The following is a 23554-nucleotide window of genomic DNA, read 5'->3' on the forward strand; positions in this document are numbered from 1 at the left end:
GTCTTAAAGTAATGATGGACTGTCATTTCTCTTTGCTTATATCAGCTGTTCTTCAATATGGACTTGGTCTTTTACCAAATAGGGCTATCTTCTGTATACCCCCCTACCTTGTCACAACACAACTGATTGGCTCAAACGCATTAAGAAGGAAAGATATTCCACAAATTAACTTTTAAGAAGGCACACCTGTTAATTGAAATGCATTCCAGGTGACTACCTCATGAAGAGAGAATGCCAAGAGTGTGCAAAGCTGTCATCAAGGCAAAGGGTGGCTATTTGAAGAATCTCAAATATAAAATATATTTTGATTTGTTTAACACTTTTTTGGTTACTACATGATTCCATATGTGTTATTTCATAGTTTTGATGTTTTCACTATTATTCTACAATGTAGAAAATAGTAAAAATAAAGAAAAACCCTTGAATGAGTAGGTGTTCTAAAACTTCTGACCGGTAGTGTACATTGTTGCATGACATTATCCACTTTGGATGAAATCCATTCATGTGATTGAAGTATGTGAACCAAAGTTATTTACATTAAATAAATATTAGAATTGTAAATTCTTAATGAAAATACAAAAACCACACTGGTCCCTCATGTGACCTTTAGAAGAATGAGCAGCGAATTTGACCATTGATCACCTTGGATCTATTTTAAAGGACAAGTTGACAAAAATGTGTTTGAATGATGGTCAGGTCAGAACCAAGTGACATATTAGTGGCAGGTTGACACACCCTGTTTATTCACATGATAGGAGACATAGTGTGGGTGTTTGCTGAAAGTGTTGCAATTTGAAGTTGAATTATGAAAAGTAAAATACTTATCTTTAGCTCAATGATAGTCTGTGTTATAAAGTAATCAATCATACCAAATTGTGTTTGTATGTGAAAATGCTGGATGCCTGTGGTCACTATTTATGTAATTTAATTGATTTGACCATTTTAAGACTAAATATTACAGTTATGAAAATTGTTCATAGCATAACATCAGAATATTAACATAATCATGTGATACATTTAGATGTGAATTATGCTGTTAATTAAGAGTAAGCAATCTGACAATGTCACTACGGATAACGTCTCCTAAGTTAGTTTTGTAACTAACAATTCAAATAAAATAAGTGAGGACATAAAAATGGGTATTGTCAGGAATATATTAAGATAAAAGTACATGTAATTGGAAAGGAGAGCGACATGTTTTTTTTTGTAGGTTGGACATTGATCTTTTCAACACAGAGAAGCAGATATGAAAGGCCGGGTTAACCTAACCTTATGGGTTTGTGACATCTCTCATCCTGTTCCTCAGTCAGATTGTCTAATTTCTTCAATCTGAGCCAAATAACAAAATAACTACTTGGCAATGCTGTCCATTTGTTAATTATATATTTATGACACAGGCATTATCAGCAAAAGTTTAGCTTTAAAAGGCTGTCTGGGAATGTTTTTCCTCACATCCCACTGACCATGAAAGCAGTTGTCTTTGCGCTGACTCTAGCTCTTGTGGGTGAGTACATTTCAGATTATTTCAGACTTGCTTTTTAGATCATATAATTTTAAAAGAAATGTAATTTTGCCATTCTGATTCATTTGACATAGTTGGAAGTGAATGCAAACTGAATAATGACTTACTTTTTCTTTCCATCTATATAGCGAGTCAACATGTTAACTTTGGTAAATGATGCTACATTACAACATTTTACACATTTTAAGCGCAAGACAGAATTTTTGAAAATAAATGTACACATGACTAACAACTCTCTAAATTAATGTTTACAGCCCCTGAATTTGAAGCCAGTAAGACCTATGTGTACAAGTATGAGGCACTGCTCCTGGGCGGTCTACCTGAAGAGGGTTTGTCCAGAGCAGGAATAAAAGTAATCAGCAAAGTTCTCATCAGTGCAATTGCCCCAACTATCTACATGCTGAAGGTATAAGGCTACACATCAAGTTCACATACATAACATATCTAAATGCATTGTCCACTACAATGACTAATATATTGATCTCTCCTTGTAGCTCGTGGACCCTGAGATCTTTGAGTACAGTGGTGTTTGGCCCAAAGATCCTTTTGTCCCAGCTTCAAAGCTCACTTCAGCCCTGGCTGCTCAGCTCTTGACTCCAATCAAGTTTGAGTATGCCAATGGTGTTGTGGGTAAGGTATTTGCCCCCACTGGTGTCTCTGAAACAGTGCTAAATATCCATAGAGGTATCTTGAACATCCTTCAGCTCAACATCAAGAAGACACAGAACGTCTATGAGATGCAGGAGGTAAGAGTTGTATCTTTTCATATTCGCATACATATCTTTCCATGATTAATGTCTGATCTTCTCACTCATGCTCTCATTTGTATTACCTAGGCTGGAGCTCAGGGAGTGTGCAAGACCCACTATGTGATCAGTGAAGATGCCAAGACCGGGTACATCCATTTGACCAAGACCAAGGATCTGAATCACTGCCAGGAGAGAATCATAAAAGAGTTTGGTCTGGCTTACACAGAGAACTGTGTTGAGTGCCAGCAGGTAGGAGCCAATGTAACTCATTGTTGGCTTTAGTGGAAATTACTACAGATATTCTAGCCCAATAACAATATCACTAACAATATGTTTTATCTACACAGAAAGGAAAGAACCTAAGGGGAGCTGCCGCCTACAACTACATCATGAAGCCCACTGCCACTGGTGCTATCATCATGGAGGCCACTGTTACTGAGCTCCATCAGTTCTCACCTTTCAATGAGATGAATGGCGCTGCCCAGATGGAAGCAAAGTATGTTCACTGATTTGTAAAATAATGGAATGTTGTATACTGTATACAGCAACAATTCTTAATGAGCTTAAATTGCCTGTTTACAGACAAACCTTTGCTTTCGTTGAGATCAAAAAGACCCCAGTTGAGCCTATCAAAGCAGAATATCTTCACCGTGGATCCATTCAGTATCAGTTCGCCACTGAGATTCTCCAGACACCTATTCAGCTCCTTAGAATCAGCAACGCACATGCTCAGGTACAATGACTACTAGTAGTCCCTTTCTCTGAGTTACATTTTGAGTTACATTTTGAGTAATGCTTTCTCAAATTAAATTCCTGATAATGTTTCAAAAATTGCTTCTGTCATCAGATTGTGGACATTCTGAACCATCTGGTCAAATACAATGTGGCTAAGGTCCATGTCGATGCCCCTCAGAAGTTTATTCAGCTTGTCCAGCTCATGCGTGTGGCCAGCTTTGAAAGTATTCAAGACATCTGGAATCAGTTTAAGGCCAAGCCAGCTTTCAGGTACTTTCAAATAATTTTTTGGAAAAAAATATCACTGAACAAAGACACAGGCACAGGAATGTAATGTGACTGTACTAAAGTGAAACATTCACTTTTTCAGATACTGGATTCTGGATGCTATCCCTGCCATTGGAACTCCAGTTACTTTGAAATTTATCAAGGAGGAGTTAGTGGATGGTCCCATTACCATTGCTGAAGCTGCTCCAGCTCTGGTGGCCGCTGTGCACATGGTGACCGCTGATGTGGAGACCATCAAGCTTTTTGAAGTAGGTTCACCTTATAATTAGGTTTCTTCTTGAATCCTGGTTAAGATGACTGAAAACCATCCTTCCTGCACCACCAGACCCTGGCTTTCAACCACAAGATTCAGGCAAACCCAGTTCTGCGTGAGGTTGCGATGCTTGGTTATGGTACCATGATTTCCAAGTACTGTGCTGCATATCCCACCTGCCATGCTGACCTTTTGAAGGTAAAATATGTTTCCCATAATCACATCACTTCCAGTTATTACTTATTGGATGAGAATTAAACTCTTTATGGGTCTTTCAACCTCCACAGCCCATCCACAATCTTTTTGTTGAGGCTATTGCTAAGAACAACTTTGAGGAAATCGCAATGGCTCTGAAAGTTATGGGTAATGCTGGCCATCCTGCTAGCCTTAAGCCCATCATGAAGCTCCTGCCTGGATTTGGAACAGCTGCTGCTGCACTGCCCCTGATAATTCAGGCTGATGCCATCTTGGCTATGAGGAACATTGCCAAGAAAGAGCCCAGAATGGTGAGCATTGCTCCTCTCTGTCAGTTCACACAACCACATCTTATGACATGTTAACAATCCCACTTACCGTTTTATCTTCGGGTGTTTTAGATCCAGGAAGTTGCTGTGCAGTTGTTCATGGACAAGGCTCTCCACCCAGAGCTCCGTATGATTGCCACCGTTGTGCTTTTCGAAACAAACCTCCCCATGGGTCTGGTAACTACTCTTGCTGATGCAGTGACAAAGGAAGCCAATCTGCAGGTGGCTAGCTTTGTCTACTCTCTCATTAAGGCCATGACCAAGTGCACCGCCCCTGACTTTGCCTCAGTGTAAGAGCACGCTTCAATTTCTCAATACATATCTTCAAGATTTGCATCAGCATTTGAATCTAATTGCATTGTATTTTCCCATTTTAGTGCTGCTGCCTGCAATGTTGCAGTCAAGATCCTCAGCCCCAAATTAGACAGACTGAGCTTCCGTTTCAGCAAAGCCACCCACCTGGACTATTATCATTGTAAGGGTCTCATGAACTGAAATACAATCTCAATGGTTTCTCTCTCATATGTTGGCTTAATGATTGTTTTCTTTCTTCAGCTCCTCTGATGATGGGTGCTGCTGCCAGTGCTTTCTACATCAATGATGCTGCCACCGTTTTGCCCAGAGCTGTTGTGGCTAAAGCCCGCACCTACTTTGCTGGAACAGCTGCTGATGTTCTGGAGGTAAAAATGGTTATTCAAAACTACTTGAATTTATAAAGATTCAGTGGTTCCAAAACCCTCTTTTAACTTTGCAAGCTTAATCTTTGTCTCTCAGATTGGAGTGAGAACTGAGGGAATCCAGGAGGCTCTTATGAAAATCCCCAAGGCTCCTGAAAATCTTGACAGGATCACCAAGATGAAGCGTGCCATTAAGGCTGTAAGTATCAAGGATCACTTAAAGGTCCAATGCAGACGTTTTTATCACAATATCAAATAATTTCTGGGTAACAATTAAGTACATTACTGTGATTGTTGTCAATTAAAATAGTCAAAAATAAACAAAAATAACTTCTTTGCAAAATGCAATTTTTCAAGCATGAATTTTGCTAGGACTGTCAAATAAAATAAAATCATATCAAATTGTATTTGTCACATACACGTGTTTAGCAGATGTTATAGCGGGTGTAGTGAAATGCTTGTGCTTCTAGCATCGACAGTGCAGTAATATCTAACAAGTAATATCTAACAATTTCACAACATATACCTAATACACACAAAACTAGTAAGGAATGGAATTTAAGAAAATATACATATATGGACAAGCAATGACAGAGCGGCATGGACTAAGATACAGTAGAATATTATAGAATAGAATGCAGTACATACATATGAGATGAGTAGTGCAAGATATGTAAACATTATTAAAGTGACTGTAAACATTATTAAAGTGACTAGTGTTCCATTTCTTGAAGTGGCCAGTGATTTCAATAGGCAGCAGCAGCTTCTAATGTGCTAGTGATGGCTATTTAACAGTCTGATGGCCTTGAGATAGAAGCTGTTTTTCATTCTCTCGGTCCCAGCTTTGATGCACCTGTACTGACCTCACATTCTGGATGATAGCGGGGTGAACAGGCAGTGGCTCGGGTGGTTGATGTCCTTGATGATCTTTTTGGCCTTCCTGTGACATCGGGTGCTGTATGTGTCTTGGAGGGCGGGTAGTTTGCCCCCGATAATGCGTTTGGCAGACCGCACCACCCTCTGGAGAGCCCTGCAGTTGCCGTACCAGGTGGTGATACAGCCCGACAGGATGCTCTCAATTGTGCATCTGTAAAAGTTTGTGAGGGTTTTAGGTGCCAAGCCGAATTTCTTCAGCCTCTTGAGATTGAAGAGGCTCTGTTGCGCCTTCTTCACCACATTGTCTGCGTGGGTGGACAATTTCAGTTTGTCGGTGATGTGTTTGCCAAGGAACTTGAAGCTTTCCACCTTCTCCACCGCGGTCCCGTCGATGTGGATAGGGGGTGCACCCTCTGCTGTTTCCTGAAGTCCACGATCATCTCCTTTGTTTTGTTGACGTTGAGTGAGAGGTTATTTTCCTGGCACCACACTCCCAGAGCCCTCACCTCCTCCCTGTAGGCGGTCTCATCATTGTTGGTAATCAAGCCTACTACTGTTGTGTCGTCTGCAAACTTGATGATTGAGTTGGAGGCATGCTTGGCCACGCAGTCATGGGTGAACAGGGAGTACAGGAGGGGGCTGAGCACGCACCTTTGTGGGGCCCCAGTGTGTTGAGGATCAGCGAAGTGGAGATGTTGTTTCCAACCTTCACCACCTGGGGGCGGCCCATCAGGAAGTCCAGGACCCAGTTGCACAGGGCGGGGTTCAGATCCAGGGCCTCGAGCTTGATGATGAGCTTGGTGTTTAATGGTGAGCTATAGTCAATGAACAGCATTCTTACATAGGTATTCCTCTTGTCCAGATGGGATAGGGCAGTGTGCAGTGTGATGGCTATTGCATCGTCTGTGGATCTATTGGGGCGGTAATCAAATTGAAGTGGGTCTATGGTGACAGGTAAGGTAGAGGTGATATGATCCTTGCCTAGTCTCTCAAAGAACTTCATGATGACAGAGGTGAGTGGTACAGGGCGATAGTCATTTAGTTCAGTTACCTTTGCTTTCTTGGGTACAGGAACAATGGTGGCCATCTTGAAGCATGTGGGAACAGCAGACTGGGAAAGGGAGAGATTGAATATGTCCATTATCACACCAGCCAGCTGGTCTGTGCATGCTCTGAGGATGCGGCTAGGGATGCTGTCTGGCCCGGCAGCCTTGCGGGGGTTAACATGCTTAAATGTCTTAATCATGTCGGCAACGGAGAAGGAGAGGCCACAGTCCTTGGTAGTGTTATCCTCAAAGCGGTTGAAAAAGGTGTTTAGCTTGTCTGGAAACGAGACGTCGGTGTCGGCGACGTGGCTGGTTTTCCTTTTGTAGTCCGTGATTGTCTGTAGACCCTGCCACATACGTCTCGTGTCTGAGCCGTTGAATTGCGACTCCACTTTGTCTCTATACTGATGTTTTGCCAGTTTAGTTGCCTTGCGGAGTGAGTAGCTACACTGTTTGTATTCTGCCATATTCCCAATCACCTTGCCATGGTTGAATGTGGTGGTTTGCACTTTCAGATTGGCGCGAATGCTGCCATCTATCCACGGTTTCTGGTTAGGGTAGGTTTTAATAGTCACAGTGGACACAAAATCACCTATACACTTCCTGATAAACTCAGTCACCGTTTCAGAGTATTTGTCAAAATTATTTTCGATGGCCAGCCGGAACATATCCCAGTCCGCGTGATCAAAACAACTTGAAGCGTGGATTCCGATTGGTCAGACCAGCGTTGAATAGTCCTTAGCACGGGTATTTCCTGTTTGAGTTTCTGCCTATAGGAAGGGAGGAGCAAAATGGAGTCGTGGTCAGTTTTGCCGAAAGGAGGGCGGGGGGGGGGGGGGGGGGGGGGGGCCTTATAACCATCCCGGAAGTTCGAATAGCAATAGTCAAGGATTTTGGCAGTGCGAGTACAACAGTCGATATGTTGATAGAACTTCGGCAGCCTAGTCCTCAAATTTGCTTTGTTAAAATCCCCGGCTACAACAAATGCAGCCTCAGGATATGTGGTTTCCAGTTTGCATAAAGTCCAGTGAAGTTCTTTGAGGGCCGTCGTGGTATCGGCTTGAGGGGGGATATACACGGCCGTGACTATAACCGAAGAAAATGATCTTGCGAGATAATATGGTCGGCATTTGATTGTGAGATATTCTAGGTCGGGTGAACAAAAGGACTCGAGATCCTGTATGTTACTACAATTACACCATGAGTCGTTAATCATGAAACACACACCTCCACCCTTCTGCTTCCCAGAGAGATATTTATTCCTGTCTGCGCGATGAACTGAGAACCCCTCTGGCTGGACCGATTTTGACAGAATATCCCAAGAGAGCCATGTTTCCGTGAAACAAAGTATGTTGCAGGCCTTGATGTCTCTCTGGAAAGAAATCCTTGCCCGGAGTTCGTTGATCTTGTTAACCAAAGACTGAACATTAGCGAGTAGTATACTTGGAAGCGGTGGGTGGTGTGCGCGCCTCCTAAGTCGAACCAGCAGGCCGCTCCGAGTGCCTCTCCTCTGCCGGTGATGTTTTGGGTCAGCCACTGGAATCAGTTCAGTTGTCCCTGGGGAGAGCAAACAAAGGATCTGCTTCGGGAAAGTCGTATTCCTGGTCGTAATGCTGGTGTGTTACCGCCGCTCTGATATCCAATAGTTTTCCCCGGCTGTATATAATGATACAAAACACTTTCTGAGCTAATAATGTACAAAATAATACATAAAAAACAAAATACTGCAAAGTTTCCTAAGAGCTAGTCATCTTCGTTGGCGCCAGTTAGTGGTCTGAAAGAGGAGCCTAATTCGAGCATTCTAGCTGTTATTGGGAGAGAGCGAACTCTCTTTGTTTTTGGTTTATTAACACAGGAAAATCGTGTTTTTGACTGCACTGCCCCTTTAATCTCACAAATGTATCTCTAAATAATAAATTATTGATTATATCAATGTCATGTTGTGTTGCTACCATGCTATGTTGTCATGTGTTGTGTTGCTACCATGCTATGTTGTCATGTGTTATTGCCAGGCTATGTTGTCCTAGGTCTCTCTTTATGTAGTGTTGTGGTGTCTCTCTTCTCGTGATGTGTGTTTTGTCCTATTTTTTATTTATTTTTTTAATCGCAGCCCCCGTGCCCGCAGGAGGCCTTTTGCCTTTTGGTAGGCCGTCATTGTAAATAAGAATGTGTTCTTAACTGACTTGCTTAGTTAAATAAAGGTTAAATAAAATCAAATAATATTATATATTAGGTTTTCATTATTATATTATTATGTTTTTTAAATGAAGTTTGAATTTGATCAGTCAGGTTTGCTCTACTAATCTATCCACAGCTGTCTGACTGGAGGTCCTTGCCTTCAAGCGAGCCTTTGGCTTCCGTATACGTGAAGTTCTTTGGACAGGAAATTGCCTTCGCCAACATCGACAAGGCCATCATCGAACAGGCAATTAATGTATGTTGTATACTCCTTTATCGTCAGGTTAGCTGGAAATTCTGAAAGATCCAATGTAGCTGTTTTTATCTCAATATCAAGTCATTTCTGGGTAACAATTAAGTGCCTTACTGTGATTGTTTTCAAAAAGCAATTTCTCAAGCAAAAATGTAGCTAGGACTGTCTGATTGGGGAGGGGAAAACGTAAAACTAGCTGTTATTGACAGAGAGGTTTGGAACTCTTTCTTATTGGTCTATAAACTAATTAACCGTCTGGTGATGTCATCAGGCAGACCAAAACTCCATTCCACCAAAACAGGTTTAAATTTCAGTAGGTCTTTTCAAACAGCTCTTACACTAAAAGTGCATTATCATAATTTTCAAAATTTCACAGTATTATTCCAACCTCACAGTGTGGAAATATATATTAAACACAGGAAAATCATGTTTTGACTGCACTGGGCCTTTAAACCTCTTCCACAGTTGACTTTCACAGTTGTCTTATGTCATCAAAGCTAGGTAGCTGACCAATGTTTGTTTCTCTACAGCTTGCAACTGGACCTGCTGTTCAGGCAGAGGCAGAGAATGCCGTGAGAGCACTGCTGTCTGGAGTTGCTTTCCAGTATGCTAAGCCTTTGCTGGCTGCCGAAGTGCGTCACATATTTCCCACTGCTGTTGGTGTGCCCATGGAGCTCAGCTTCTACACTGCTGCTGTTGCCATTGCAACTGTCAATGGTAAGTTCACAAGAACAAGAATGTAATACAGCAGTAATGCTGTTGTAGTTTTAATTACTCTTGGGTTTCAGTCTCATTGGCTGTATTTCTTCATTCCCATTTTCACAGTCAAAGCCACCATGTCTCCACCTCTTCCTGAAACCTTCCATGTTGCACAGTTCATGAAGACAGACATTCAGCTGCAGGCCGAGTTCACAGCAAGGTACATACTTATAAGCTCATGTTCACACCGAGGGAAATTAATCACATCATTTTTACTGATGAAAGAAGCTTACTGTTGTTTTAGAAATTAACTGTCTCTTCTTCTTTCAGCATTGCAATGCATACATTTGCAGTGATGGGAGTGAACACTGCCTTCATCCAGGCTGCTCTTATGGCAAGAGCTGAAGTCCACACAATTGTCCCTGCCAGATTCACAGCAAAACTTGACATTGTCAAGGGCAACTTCAAGATTGAGGCTTTGCCTGTTCAGATCATTAATCACATTGCATCTGTACAGTATGTAGCTTTTTCTAGAAGAGGCAGTACAATTATTTTACTAGCATTACATATTTTATGGTTCAATTGAAGGAGCATGTTTATATTGTCTCCCACTGCTACAGTGTTGAGACCCTTGCGTTGGCAAGAAACGTGGAAGACCTTGCAGCTGCAAAATTCACACCAATGATTCCTGCGGCCAAATCTGTAGCACAGCTGTCAAAGGAGATATTCACATCTAAGATTGCATCCTCCATGATTGGTAGTTTGGTAAGATGAATATGATATTTTGACTTTTCAGCAGACATTTCTTCTTGTACTTATGACCTCTAATCTCTTTTATGTTTTGTCATTTTTTTCAGTCAAGGTCATCTGAACTCATTTACAATGATATGCCTTCCAACTTCTTACCCAAGAAGTTGAGAGCTATTGAAGCCCAAGCGGAGAAGAAAATGTGTGCTAAATCTAAGTTCTTCGGAATCAAGGCATGCGCTGAGATTGAATCTCAGAACGCAGCCTTCATCAGAAACTCTCCTCTCTATGCATTGATTGGGAAACACTCAGTCCTTGTTGATGTGTCACCAGGCAAGATACAGTATATTTATGATTTACATCCAATACACAACTATCAATACAACAAGATATAATAGTAATAATAATAAATTATTATCTTAAAAGTAATTGTATCTATTTCTCTTTGTGGGCAGCTTCTGGTCCAGTCATTGAGAAAGTGGAGATTGAAGTACAAGTTGGACCTAAGGCCGCAGAAAAGATCATCAAAGTCATCACCATGACCGAAGAGGAGGAAGCTCCAGACGGAAAAACAGTCCTGTTAAAGCTCAAGAAAATCCTGGTACCTGGTCTGAAGAACAGCACCAGATCTTCCTCCAACTCCAGCAACTCTCGCTCTAGCAGTTCTCGCTCTAGCCTTCGTTCTAAATCCTCCTCTTCCTCCAAATCCTCTTCTTCCTCCAAATCCTCCTCCTCTTCTTCTTCTCGTGCCAAGAGCAAGATCATCGATGTGAATGCGGCCCCAATCAGCAAAAGGTCTAAGAAAATCCGTAGCAGCCGCAAGAGCAGCAGCAGCAGTAAAAGCAGAAGCAGCAAACTGAGCTCCAGCAAATCAGTTAGCAGCCGCTCTTCCAGCTCCTCTAAGTCCATCTCCTCCAGGTCCAGCTCTTCCAGCTCTCGCTCTTCCAGCTCCCGCATCTCAAGGGTGAGGCAGAACTTTCAAGACAATATTTTATTGAAATACAGTCAACTGAAAGAGAAAAGCAGTTACCTAAACTACTCTATTTTGACTGCTCTTTCTATTACAGCAGGAAGTCTATGACATGAAGTTTGCCAAGAACCATATTCACCAGGTAATGTTTATGTAGTGCATATACTGTACAATATGTGCAGCTATTAGTGATGCTTGGTTATATTAAACCTGAGTTGGTATGCTTATTTTGCATTCAGCATCCAATCTCTAAGGCAAGAGCCTCCAGCATAAGCAGCGCCTCCAGCTTTGAGGCCATCTACAAACAGGTGAAACTTTAATATCACAACTAAGGCCGGGTATAATGAATCTCTGTTGGTGTCAATGGGAGAGAATACAAGGATTCATTAACTTTAACACTGTATTTTCAGGCCAAATACCTTGGTAATGCTGTTGCCCCAGCAGTGACCATCCTCATCCGTGCAGTGAGAGCTGACAATGAACTGCAGGGATACCAGATTGCTGCTTATTTGGACAAAGCTAATTCCAGGTTGCAAATCATCCTGGCTAACCTTGCTCCCAAGGACAACTGGAGAATTTGTGCTGACGGTGTTCTTCTAAGCAACCACAAAGTTATGGTAAGACTAAAGGCCATGTCTCCAATGCCACTGTACTGTAATGTCGCAGTACACCAGTTTGTACTGCTTGAGGTCATAACCAACATGATGAAAGAAACAAACTTAAGTTTGTTTTTGTCTCAGGCTAAGTTTGCCTGGGGAGTAGAATGCAAGGAATTTGAGACTGAGATCACAGCAGAGACCGGTCTTGTGGGACCAGACCCTGCATTCCGAGTGAAGCTGACATGGGACAAACTTCCCAGCGGACTGAAGCGCTATGCAAAGAAGTACAGTAACTAACTTCACTATGAAGACTCATTTCTAGGCTTTACATTGTGCTAGTATTTACTAAACTGTATGAAATAGTGTTACATTTCCTATTTATATAAGTCAATACAATAAATAAAAATGCATTTGAAATGTTTTGCTTCACAATTCAGGTTGGCTGAGTACCTCCCTAGTGCTGCTCTCTATGCAGGACTGAGCCAGGCAAGAGCCAAGAACAGTGTTAAGCAAATCAAATTGAATGTGGCTGTTGCTTCCGAGAGAACCCTGAATGTCATTCTGAAAACACCAAAGGTGAGTAGTCTTAGGCCTACTTCTTTTTTTTTACTGGTTTACTCTTTTCCCTTCACTCTCTGATTATTTAAATTAGCAATGCGCATGCCCCGCCCACCTGAGGATCTGCCTTTTTCAGCCATCTATATCCTGTGTTTGAGGGGTGCAAAATCTACTTGTCACTTAAATCTCACTGGATTGATTGCTTTTATTTTACTCCTGTGACTCTTTTATACTAGTTTTTTCCTGTTAACATTACGACCGCTGAAATGTTTGTAATGACCTGTCAAACACACCCCAGTACTGGTTGAAATGCTCAATGGAATACATTGGCTTTCCGTTGCATTTATAAGAACGCTAAAGCTTCATCAGGGATTTAATCTCAACACTTACATCACAAGAAATAAAAAAAACATCAATTTATTTTGATGTGTGTTCATTTTTTGTGGAATTGAAAAAACAAATAATTTAATACATACACCTTCTACAGACTAAGCCCTGTCTAAGCTGGGGGAGGGGGGTCTACTAAGCTATATGGAATTGTTTTAGGCCTCCCGAGTTAAATTACGAGCCTAGTTGGTTTAGCCACAGAAAAGACAGCAACCTTCCCGCTAGCCATGATTGGCTGAGATAATGAGTGGCCTGGATATGCCAAGAGATTGTGTTTTGAAATCAGTAGAATTAGAGTATGATAGCTAAGGAGATGGAGAAAACACCTGTGTCCGGATTACATCTTCCATCTAAGGGCAACCATGGCATCCGTGACAGAGAGGGAGAAGCGTCCATCTATGTATACGGGTAAAATAGTCTAGCTAGCTACATTTTCAGATATTACACATTTCAAATTTTGTCAGAAAGTCGTTTTCATTTCAAGTTAAAGTTGACTGTTAGCTCGCTAGCTAACGTTACGTGTATGACCTGTGTAGTAATAATATTCATATTTCAGAACCATTTGCTTTGCTAGTTATAGCCTAATGTTAGCTAGCTAACATTGAACCTGGTTGGTTAGCTACCTGCAGATTAATGCAGGGTAGTAACATCATGAGTTGGGATTATGGTTAATTGTTTTAACAAAAGACTACACTATGCAAGTAACCATTTCAATAGAATGTTAATGATGTCAATGCGACAACTGTTGATAGACGTAGTTGGTAAATTCCCTCTGGCTATCTACTCCGATTTCAGAGCACTCTCATCTGAGTGTGCCAGAGCGAAGAATAACTGACAAATTTACGAACGCTCAACACCCGTTGAATATGTTGAATACGTTGGCAAAAAAAGCGTAATTCAATTGTTGCCAGCAGCACAGTTGCAGTCACCAATGCTCTGGATAACATAAAAACAGCCTAACCAGCTCTGCTAGGGCGAGTAAAATGGTCAGAGTGAGCTGTTCATTTGTGTCTGGAAGTAGCTAGCAAGCTAGCCAACGTTAGCCAGTTAGCTTGGGTACTTGACTGCTGTTGTTAGGACAGAACGCTCGGATCAACCCTACTCCTCGGCCAGTGCGTCCAGTGTGCGCTCTGAACACTCCGAGAGCGAAACGCTCTGAATTTACGAACTGACAATCTGACAACACTCTGAGTTTACGGGCGGGGCTATAGCTTAAGAGGGTGTAAACAATGCTGAATGGGTGTAGACAAAGAGCTCTCCAGTGGGAGTACCAAAACATCTGCTAAATGGCATATTATTATTATTATTACAATCAAAGGCCATTTTCTCAAAAGTGAGGTTACAAGTTGACCAACTTTCAAAGTAGAATTACTTTCCCATTGTTCCTCAACTGTAGTGTATGATATACAATTTTCTTGCTCTGAGTCTCTACTTTTATCCACTTGGGCTCCCGAGTGGCGCAGCGGTCTAAGGCACTGCATCTCAGTGCTTGAGGCGTCACTACAGACCCCCTGGTTTGATTCCAGGCTGTATCACAACCGGCCGTGACTGGGAGTCCCACAGGGTGGCGCACAATTGGCCCAGCGTCATCCGGGTTTGGCCGGTGTAGGCCGCCATTGTAAATAAGAATGTGTTCTTAACTGACTTGCCTAGTTAAATAAAGGTAAAAATAAAAAATAAAAATAAATTATCCAATGTAAAAAATACAATTTCACATTTTGCTACATAAGACCAAATGGAGCTGGTCGGTCACAATTGGATATCACGAAAAAGGGGTAAAAATAAATAAATAAACAAAATGTTTTAAGAAAGTCATACCAAGGATTATTTAGCTATTTGATTTTGATTTTAAGACCCCTTGAAGTATAATATATATATATATATATATATATATATATATATATATATATATATATATATATATGACTACATTTTTATTTGGCCTTACTTCTATTAGCCCATACAAACACAGTGAGTAACAGATTCACTACATGGAACAACAGATAATCCCCCCTAAAAATCTAAAGGAAGTTTCCCTCATTAAAATGCAAATCAATTTATAACATTTTTTACATGCGTTTTTCTGGATTTGTTTGTTGTTATTCTGTCTCTCACTGTTCAAATAAACCTACCATTAAAATTATAGACTGATCATTTCTTTGTCAGTGGGCAAACGTACAAAATCAGCAGGGGATCAAATACTTTTTTCCCTCACTGTATACCATTCATTTTTTCAACTGTTACCGGGGGACCTTCAGACGAGTCTTGTGAGGCCTGTGGGCGTCCTAGAGCAAAACTGACATGTACTTGTTCGTGAGTGTCTCACCTTTCCACAGAAGGGTCATATTAGTGTGTAGCCCAAACTGTTCAGACGCTAAAGAAGTTGGCAGATCGGCTGTACCGACTTCAGACAAGTCCCAAGACGCTTGTGGGGGTTGTAGAGCAAAACTCTAGCTTTGTCACCTTTCACTGCAGATGCGGAAGTGCGACATCGGCAGATGCAGTGGATTGAGACGCATCCCAAAAAAAATAGATATCTCTAGCTTAAACTGACAGATTTTATTTTTTTATATTAATACAGTTGAAATGTTAACAATTTAGATGCGTTGAAATGAAAGCATCTTCCTAAAATGAACACTAGTGATATTATGTCTGATCTCGCAAACAAGGTAAAATATGTTTAGATACAGTAGGTGTAATCTAGAGCCAAGGTTGTTGATATTTAATCCAAGGGTATCCTGCTATTGACACTTGTTGAATTATGCAAAAGAACGTGACAACAGTAATTAATGAGGCAGTCTAGACAGAGCAGGTGAGTTCTGGTAGGGTAGACAGAGAGAGTGTTTGGTAGTTGCAACCCTGCTTTTTTAAATATATAAAAAAATATCTGATAAAATAAGAAAATGTATATATGAGTGAAATTTTACAAAAAATTGAATAACTGAATTCCCACCAAAATCCCATTATTTGTCCATGCCAGTAAAATGTTTGATGTGCTATAATTCAGTCAATATCTGATGGATTTTAAAAATTCTAAAAGTTTGGCGCATCTTCATCCATTTTCCAACTGTTGGATTTATAAAAAATGTTTTTAGAACCTTTTAACAATTTTGATGACCATTGCTATTTAAATCTAAATTATTACAGAGGACAGTGTACAAACAGGCCTTGGCTCTCCCCATTGCTCTGCCCATTGGAGCTACTGCTAAAGAGCTGAATGTCGCTGACCAGATCTACTACATGTTTTCCAAAGCCAGCGCAGGTGAGAAGAGACAACGCTAACTTACTAATTTTACTTGAAGCTGTGTAATGAATGGGGTTATGATTAATATTTTTCTTGACTCTAGTTGAATGCAGCATGGTCAGAGATACACTGACCACATTCAACAACAAGAGATACAAAAACGAGATGCCCCTCTCCTGCTACCAAGTTTTGGCTCAGGATTGCACCTCAGAGCTCAAATTCATGGTTCTGCTGAAGAAGGATAACCTCTATGAACAAAACCATATCAATGTGAAAATCTCTGACATGTGAGTACATCAAAGATATGCTTTTTGTATACAATTGTAAAAAAAAAAAAAATACTGTGGAAGATCATCCAATGCAATAAAAATAGGTGCTCTGTGCTAGAGTCCTGTATCAGGTCGAATACCCACAGTTCCCCGCACTTGACCCTAAAAAAAATCTGCTGGCTGGTGGATTGAAAACATTATTTCAACCCGCGGCTCGGCTCGCGGTTCAGAACAATTATATTGCGGGTCGATATATTTTTTTACAAACCCAGGAGCTTGTTGTGTTGAATTGTGTTGAGAATTCCACTAAGCTATGTGAGCGGTGAGGCAGACATAGCCTAGGCTACCAGTCATGCAGCGAGAGAGTGGAGCAGGGACCTGTCCATATTATTAGTAGGCCTATTTATGTGATGCTGAAACATTTCATTTGTCCACGTGCAGAGCTTATGTTCCCTTCCGCCAAGCGACAATACATTGGCAAGTTTATCCTCCATGACTCCTAGCTCACGCGACAATGGCTAATGTAACAGGGGAAATAAAATGAAAGGTTAGGATGGTGAAATACACCATCGTGGAAACAGGTGCTGCGAGAGTGAAATCCCCGGTTTGGAAGGATTTTGGAGTCATTGTGGATAAGGAAGACATCAACCAGGTAGATGTATACACAGCCTGCCAAAGTGCAAGCACGTATTGTTTACGATAATTCAGTTAATTATCAGTTAATTATTACATTAATTCAGGCTTTCTTTCATTTAGACCATACACAGGCCATATAACGTTTAAACCTGCGAGGCTGGTAAAAGTTTGAGTAGCTAATAGCCTACTAAATAAATGTAGGCTATTTTTGCAGCCTATAGCCTATTTGATTCTGGGAATTGTTTAAGTTTCAATTAAACTATTTGATTATCTAAACAATATTGAACGTAAAGGTACTGTTTTGTTATGTCGGCTATAGGCTTTCATTAGGTAAGAAGAAGGCTAATTAGAAGGCTTAATTAATCATTCTAAATCCATGCCATGGTTTCCTTTTATCCAAATGTTGAACAGACATACTGACAAATAAATTGATGTTATTTGGCGGGTCACGAATCGGCTTTTGGAATAATTCTATGCTGCAGAGAAAAAATCTGTCCTGATGTTGGATATCGGGTGGGGCTCGGAATTTATGTGGCCGGCGCGGGGCCGGTGCGGCTCTCAAAAACTGACCCGTGCAGGACTTTACTCTGTGCCTTGGAGCATAAAAAAATGCTAAGCCATAGGAATACATTTTGAAAGGCCTTCTCATCTTTGGCAGACAGTTGCACTGTAGTTTTCTGAGCTCCATTTGGAATTGCATTCCCTTTTTAGGATTATTACAATTGACAATGTTTTAAATCATGTATTTGACCTCTTCCAGTGATATTGACCTGTACCCCAAGGACAATGATGTATTGGTGAAGGTCAATGGAATGGAAGTTCCCATCAACAACCTCACATACCAGCATCCCAGAGGTTTCTCATTCTGCCTTATAAAATCAAAACCATCTATTTTCACATGAAATTATGCAGTGTGTTGAGTTTTTCAATGAATTTCACAAAAACTCAAAACGATTGTCCTCTTCTTGCTTGTAGGTGCCATCCAGATCAGACGGAAAGCTCAGGGCCTGTCTCTCTACGCCCCTAGCCATGGTCTCCAGGAGGTTTACTTTGATAAGAATACATGGAAGGTGAGTAAAAGTTTAAAATCATGTGTTCTTCCACTGGACCAAAAATCTAAGTTAAAGAATAGACTAAATCAAATCAAACTTTAAATACACATTAACCCTTTGACGCGTACGATCACATATTTGTAATCATTGTTGACTGGTCCCTGCAGCGTACCATCACAAATATGTGATTGGAACAGTAGCAACAGAACATACACTACCGGTCAAAAGTTTTAGAACACCTACTCATTCAAGAGTTTTTCTTTATTTTTACTATTTTCTACATTGTAGAAAAATAGTGAAGACATCAAAACTATGAAATAACACATATGGAATCATGTAGTAAACAAAAAAGTGTTATGCAAATCAAAATATATTTTATATTTGAGATTCTTCAAATAGCCACCCTTTGCCTTGATGACAGCTTTGCACACTCTTGGCATTCTCTCAACCAGCTTCATGAGGTAGTCACCTGGAATGCATTTAAATTAACAGGTGTGCCTTCTTAAAAGTTAATATGTGGAATTGATTTCCTTCTTAATGCCTTTGAGCCTATCAATTGTGTTGTGACAAGGTAGGGGGGGGATTACAGATGATAGCCCTATTTGGTAAAATACCAAGTCCATATTAACAGCTCAAATAAGCAAAGAGAAATGACAGTCCATCATTGCTTTAAGACATGAATGTCAGTCAATACGGAACATTTCAAGAAACTCATTCCATAAACCAGTCTAAATAACAGGTTGCGCTGACAAAAAACCCAACATAAGTTAGCGACCTAACAGCTAGATCTCTGGTGAGCACTTGGGAGAAATGTAATATTGTTTAGAAAAGAGATGCGTGTCAGCTAAGCTAACAGCAGCTACATTCTTTATGAAGGCAGCCATGTTTGTTTATGTTTGACAAGTAAAAACTCCCTACTCCCAGAATGCCATTCACTATAAGATGCACATAAACAAAGTCAAAGATGGCTGCGCCCATTGCCTGAAAAATATTAACTTAGTTTGGCCACTTTTCAGCATATTACAAATCTTCTATGTACTTGTTACAGTGTATACAAGAGCCGGAGCACATGACTTGACACGTCGTTTACCGTTTTTGACAAATCACAAAGCAAATAAAATGTTATCACCTCACAGATCATCACCCCCAAATACAAGCCTACTGCCTAGCCTAACTGTAGCACGAAAGCTAAACAGGGATGAAACCATTTAGGGGGGTTTGAGGCGGGGTTCATTTATTATTATTTTTTAAGTCCATGGGAGGTAGAAATTGGGGAAGGTATCATGGGGGATATGATGCAGGAAATATTACTATGATTGGTGATTTATCAATAAATGGGGGTCAAACACAGGAGAAGTTCATACGCTAAATAAAAATAAAACCCCTGGAAAGGGGAGTCTGAGCTGGCAACCCTGAGGTACCATAGTTACAATCTGATGCTGCGTTCAAAACAACTGGGAACTGGGAAATCTCTGAATTCCACTTCAGTGCGTTCAAGACAACTGGGAACTCTGAAAGAACAAGCTCCGATTGGGGGAAATCGTTTTGAACGGTCATCCTACTCGGAATTCCAACTCGGGAACTCGGGCCTCTTTCTAGAGCTCCGACCTTCCGACCTGAATGTCATTGACGTCATGATTTGACCTCGTATCTTTCCGAGTTCCCAGTTGTCTTGAAAGCGCCATAAGTCAGTCGAATGAACTATCCCTTGTTATAACATCTTTGGTCTGACAGACGCTTATGTGACAACCAGAATGCATTGTATGATGTCAACAAACATGGCACCACACATAGCTGGAAAATAGCTTAGCATTAGCTCATCATAATCAGTACAACCTTCAAAAAAGTATTTTACACACGTCATATGTGTCCATTACAATCGGAATGCATGATTTGTCACCAGTACTTGAAAACGTGAATAAAACAGTAAATACATTATGCTCCATACATATATACAGTAGAAACGACAACACGATATACTGAAAATAATACTTTGATAGGAACGCACACATGTCCAAAGTTATTATTTGTAAGGTAAACAACAATGAAGGCAATGCGAGCGCCAGCCTGAAAATGTGCCAGGGGGAAAAAGTTAGTGCAAGGCCTGTTCTGACTACAGTATGTCTTCATACTTGATCTAGGGAAACATCTGGGGAAGTGCTTGGGCTCTCGTTGAAGAGAAAAGTTTGTCCGGCTCAGTAAAGCCTCAAACATAAATTGTCCACAACAGTGAAATTGACTACTTCTTATGTGAATTAATGAGGAGGTGGAACACACCTAAAAAAAACTTGTTAGAAAATAATTTGAACTTGACAAGTTGAAACTTAGCCTATAGATAATTAGCAGGTTTTAGGGCAACGCGGGTTAGCTGTCCTGCTGCGGAACAATCACATTTTGGAACAGTGAGTGCATTCTGACATAACGCGCATAAATAAACTCACGCTGGGGTGACCGTTAGAGATATTTGGAACTCACACGTGAAAAGGTTAAATAAAGTTTGATTTGATTTAGTCCTATTCTTTAACTTTGAGTTTTGGTTGAGATGGAGACATGAATCCAACATATCAATTATTAATTTGTAGACAAACTGGAATTAAAGCCAGACTAAGTGAGTGGCACAGATGGAACTATCCAAGCAGGAGATACATCTCCTTCAAATGTGGAAATTTGGTTGTGTTGACAACCAAACACAATTCAATATCAGCGTTTGAAAACTCTAGGCCTATTGCATTGTCTATTTTTAGTTGATTTTTGGGTGGAATTGAAACAATACCTGTTGATGACTATAAATGCTATATAGGCCTAAATAGCATCATTGATAATATATGAGTGATAAACTGTGGTCACATTTCATTTGTTCTGTTAAACCTACCCTTTGGAATAACTTTGATAGCAACAGTGAATCTATTTACTGGTAGTTTTAAATGGAGATCTCTCAAAAAATTATTCTGACGATAGAACATTGGTAATAGTCAGTGACAAATATCCTAGCTAAGCAGGGCTGGGCTTAAAACCCTGGATGGGAGACCAAAGGTAGCTGTAGATAGATCAATTCTCCAGTAGGAGGTGCTGCCCAGCCTATTTTTTTTCTTGTGATAGTGGATATAACGTTGAAGATCTGACGTTGTTTTAAAGGTTCAAATTCAACATATGTTATAATACAAGGTTTGTCTATACTGAAATGTGATTACCATGATGACATAATCCTGTGGTTGAAATTTCACCCTCAAAACAACAGATCACGTTGATGACCTTTTTCAAATCCAGTGTGTTTTCCACGTAGATTCCACGTCACAATATGTTGACAAATTACGTTGATTCAACGAGTGTGTGCCCAGTGGGAAGTGTATTATAAAGGAGGGCCAAGACATGAAATAGAGCCTGGCTAATTCCCTGTTTGATCCTTGGCACTCAGGTTCAAGTTGTGGACTGGATGAAGGGACAGACCTGTGGAATCTGTGGAAAGGCTGATGGAGAAGTCAGACAGGAATACCGTACACCCAGTGGACGCCTGACCAAGAGCCCAGTCAGCTTCGCCCATTCCTGGGTGCTTCCTTCTGAGAGTTGCCGTGACAAGTCTGGTAAATCTTAGCCTACTGCCTATGCTGCATCACTTTAACAAATGTCAGTTAATTTAGTTAACATATTACTGTACCCATCTATCCCAGAATGTCGCATGAAGCTCGAGTCTGTGAAGCTGGAGAAGCAGGTGATTGTTGATGGCAAGGAGTCCAAATGCTACTCTGTTGAACCTGTGCTGCGCTGTCTGCCTGGCTGCCTCCCAGTGAGGACCACCCCTGTCACCATCGGTTTCCACTGCCTCCCCACCGGTGAGTCTACGAAACTGTTTTACTGAAGATACCAAACTGTATCTGATGTAGTCAATGAATACTCATCTGCAGATCCTAATTCCTTATTTTCTTTCCTATTCCAGATTACAACATGAATGGCTCCGAAGGTCTGAGGAACATCTATGATAAGAGTGTGGACCTAAGGGAGACTGCAGAAGCCCATGTGGTTTGTCGCTGCACTGAGCAGTGTGCTTAGTCTCATTGGCATCTTTGCCACAAACAAAGTTCTCTTTTTTTATTTTATTTTTTACAATATTCTGAATGACTGTTCCTAATGTAATTGTGAATACATTTCAAGCAGCATTCCAAAAATCATTTTTTTCTGAAAATAATTTTTAAAATGTCAGAAAGTATTCACACCCCTTTACTTTTCCCTAATTTTGTTGTGTTATAGCCTGAATTTAAAATTGATTAAATTGAGATTTTGTGTCACTGATCTACACACAATTCCCCATAATGTCAAAGTGGAATTTTGTTTATAAAACATTTTGCATTGTATTTTTGTTTTTTAAGCTGAAATGTCTTGAGTCAATAAGTATTCAACCCCTTTGTTACGACAAGCCTAAATAAATTCAGGAGTAAAAATGTGCTTAACAAATCGCACAATAAGATGCATGGACTCATTCAATAACAGTGGTTAACATGATTTTTTAATAACTACCCCATCTCTGTACCCCACACATACAATTATCTGTAAGGTCCCACAATCAAGTATTGAATTTTAAAGCACAGATACAACAACAAAGACCAGGGAGGTTTTTCAATGCCTCGCACGAAGGGCAGACGCTGAAATATCCCTCTGAGCATAGTGAAGTTATTAATTAGGCTTTGGATGGTGTAGCAATACACCCAGTCACTACAAAGATACAGGCATCCTTCGTAATTCAGTTGCCCGAGAGGAAGGAAACTGCTCAAGGATTTCACCATGAGGCCACTGGTGATTTTAAAACAGTTTCAGAGTTGAATTGTTGTGATATGAGAAAACTGAGGATGGATCAACAACGTTGTAGTTACTCCACAATACTAGCCTAAATGAAAGAGTGAAAAGAAGGAAGTTTGTACAGAATAAAAATATTCCATAACATGCATCCTGTTTGCAACAAGGCACTTAAGTAATACTGCAAAAAATATGGCAAATAAATGACATTTTTGTCCTGAATACAAAGCATTATGTTTGGGGAAAATCCAAAACAACACATCACTGAGTACCACTCTTCATATTTTCAAGCATGGTGGTGGCTGCATGATGTTATTGGTATGCTTGTCATCAGCAAGGACTAAGGAATTTGGATAAAAACGAATGAAATACAGCTATAAGCACAGGCAAATCCTAGAGGAAAACCTGGTTTAGTCTGCTTTCCAACCGACACTGGGAGACAAATTCACCTTTCAGCAGGTAAATAACCTAAAACACAAGGCCAAATCTACACTGGAGTTGCTT

At 40.5% G+C, this 23554-nt stretch overlaps 1 protein-coding gene across 2 annotated transcripts; it reads left to right on the top strand.

The window, feature by feature from the left end:
- Window positions 1-1416: 1416 nt before the first annotated feature.
- Window positions 1417-23201, top strand: LOC311131123 (vitellogenin-like). Of its 2 annotated transcripts, none has more exons than XM_084163938.1 (34): window positions 1417-1504; window positions 1651-1671; window positions 1777-1928; window positions 2017-2268; window positions 2359-2520; window positions 2619-2767; window positions 2854-3004; window positions 3119-3276; window positions 3377-3542; window positions 3620-3745; window positions 3835-4053; window positions 4144-4361; window positions 4449-4546; window positions 4627-4751; window positions 4846-4947; window positions 8985-9104; window positions 9632-9818; window positions 9927-10020; window positions 10131-10316; window positions 10421-10565; window positions 10658-10880; window positions 11003-11511; window positions 11615-11659; window positions 11757-11825; window positions 11928-12134; window positions 12258-12400; window positions 12554-12692; window positions 16209-16323; window positions 16409-16592; window positions 17971-18065; window positions 18186-18280; window positions 21678-21843; window positions 21931-22092; window positions 22197-23201. In XM_084163938.1, the coding sequence occupies exons 1-34, from the start codon at window positions 1465-1467 to the stop codon at window positions 22307-22309; spliced, it is 5136 nt and encodes a 1711-aa protein (XP_084020064.1). In that variant the 5' UTR covers window positions 1417-1464; the 3' UTR covers window positions 22310-23201. The 2 variants fall into 2 exon arrangements, with proteins under 2 accessions (XP_084020064.1, XP_084020065.1); XM_084163939.1 differs by having other exon boundaries at window positions 11618-11659.
- The last annotated feature ends 353 nt before the right edge of the window (window positions 23202-23554 follow it).

Source organism: Coregonus lavaretus, assembly GCF_964263955.1.
Source record: "Coregonus lavaretus genome assembly, chromosome: 6".
Lineage (NCBI taxonomy): Eukaryota > Metazoa > Chordata > Actinopteri > Salmoniformes > Salmonidae > Coregonus > Coregonus lavaretus.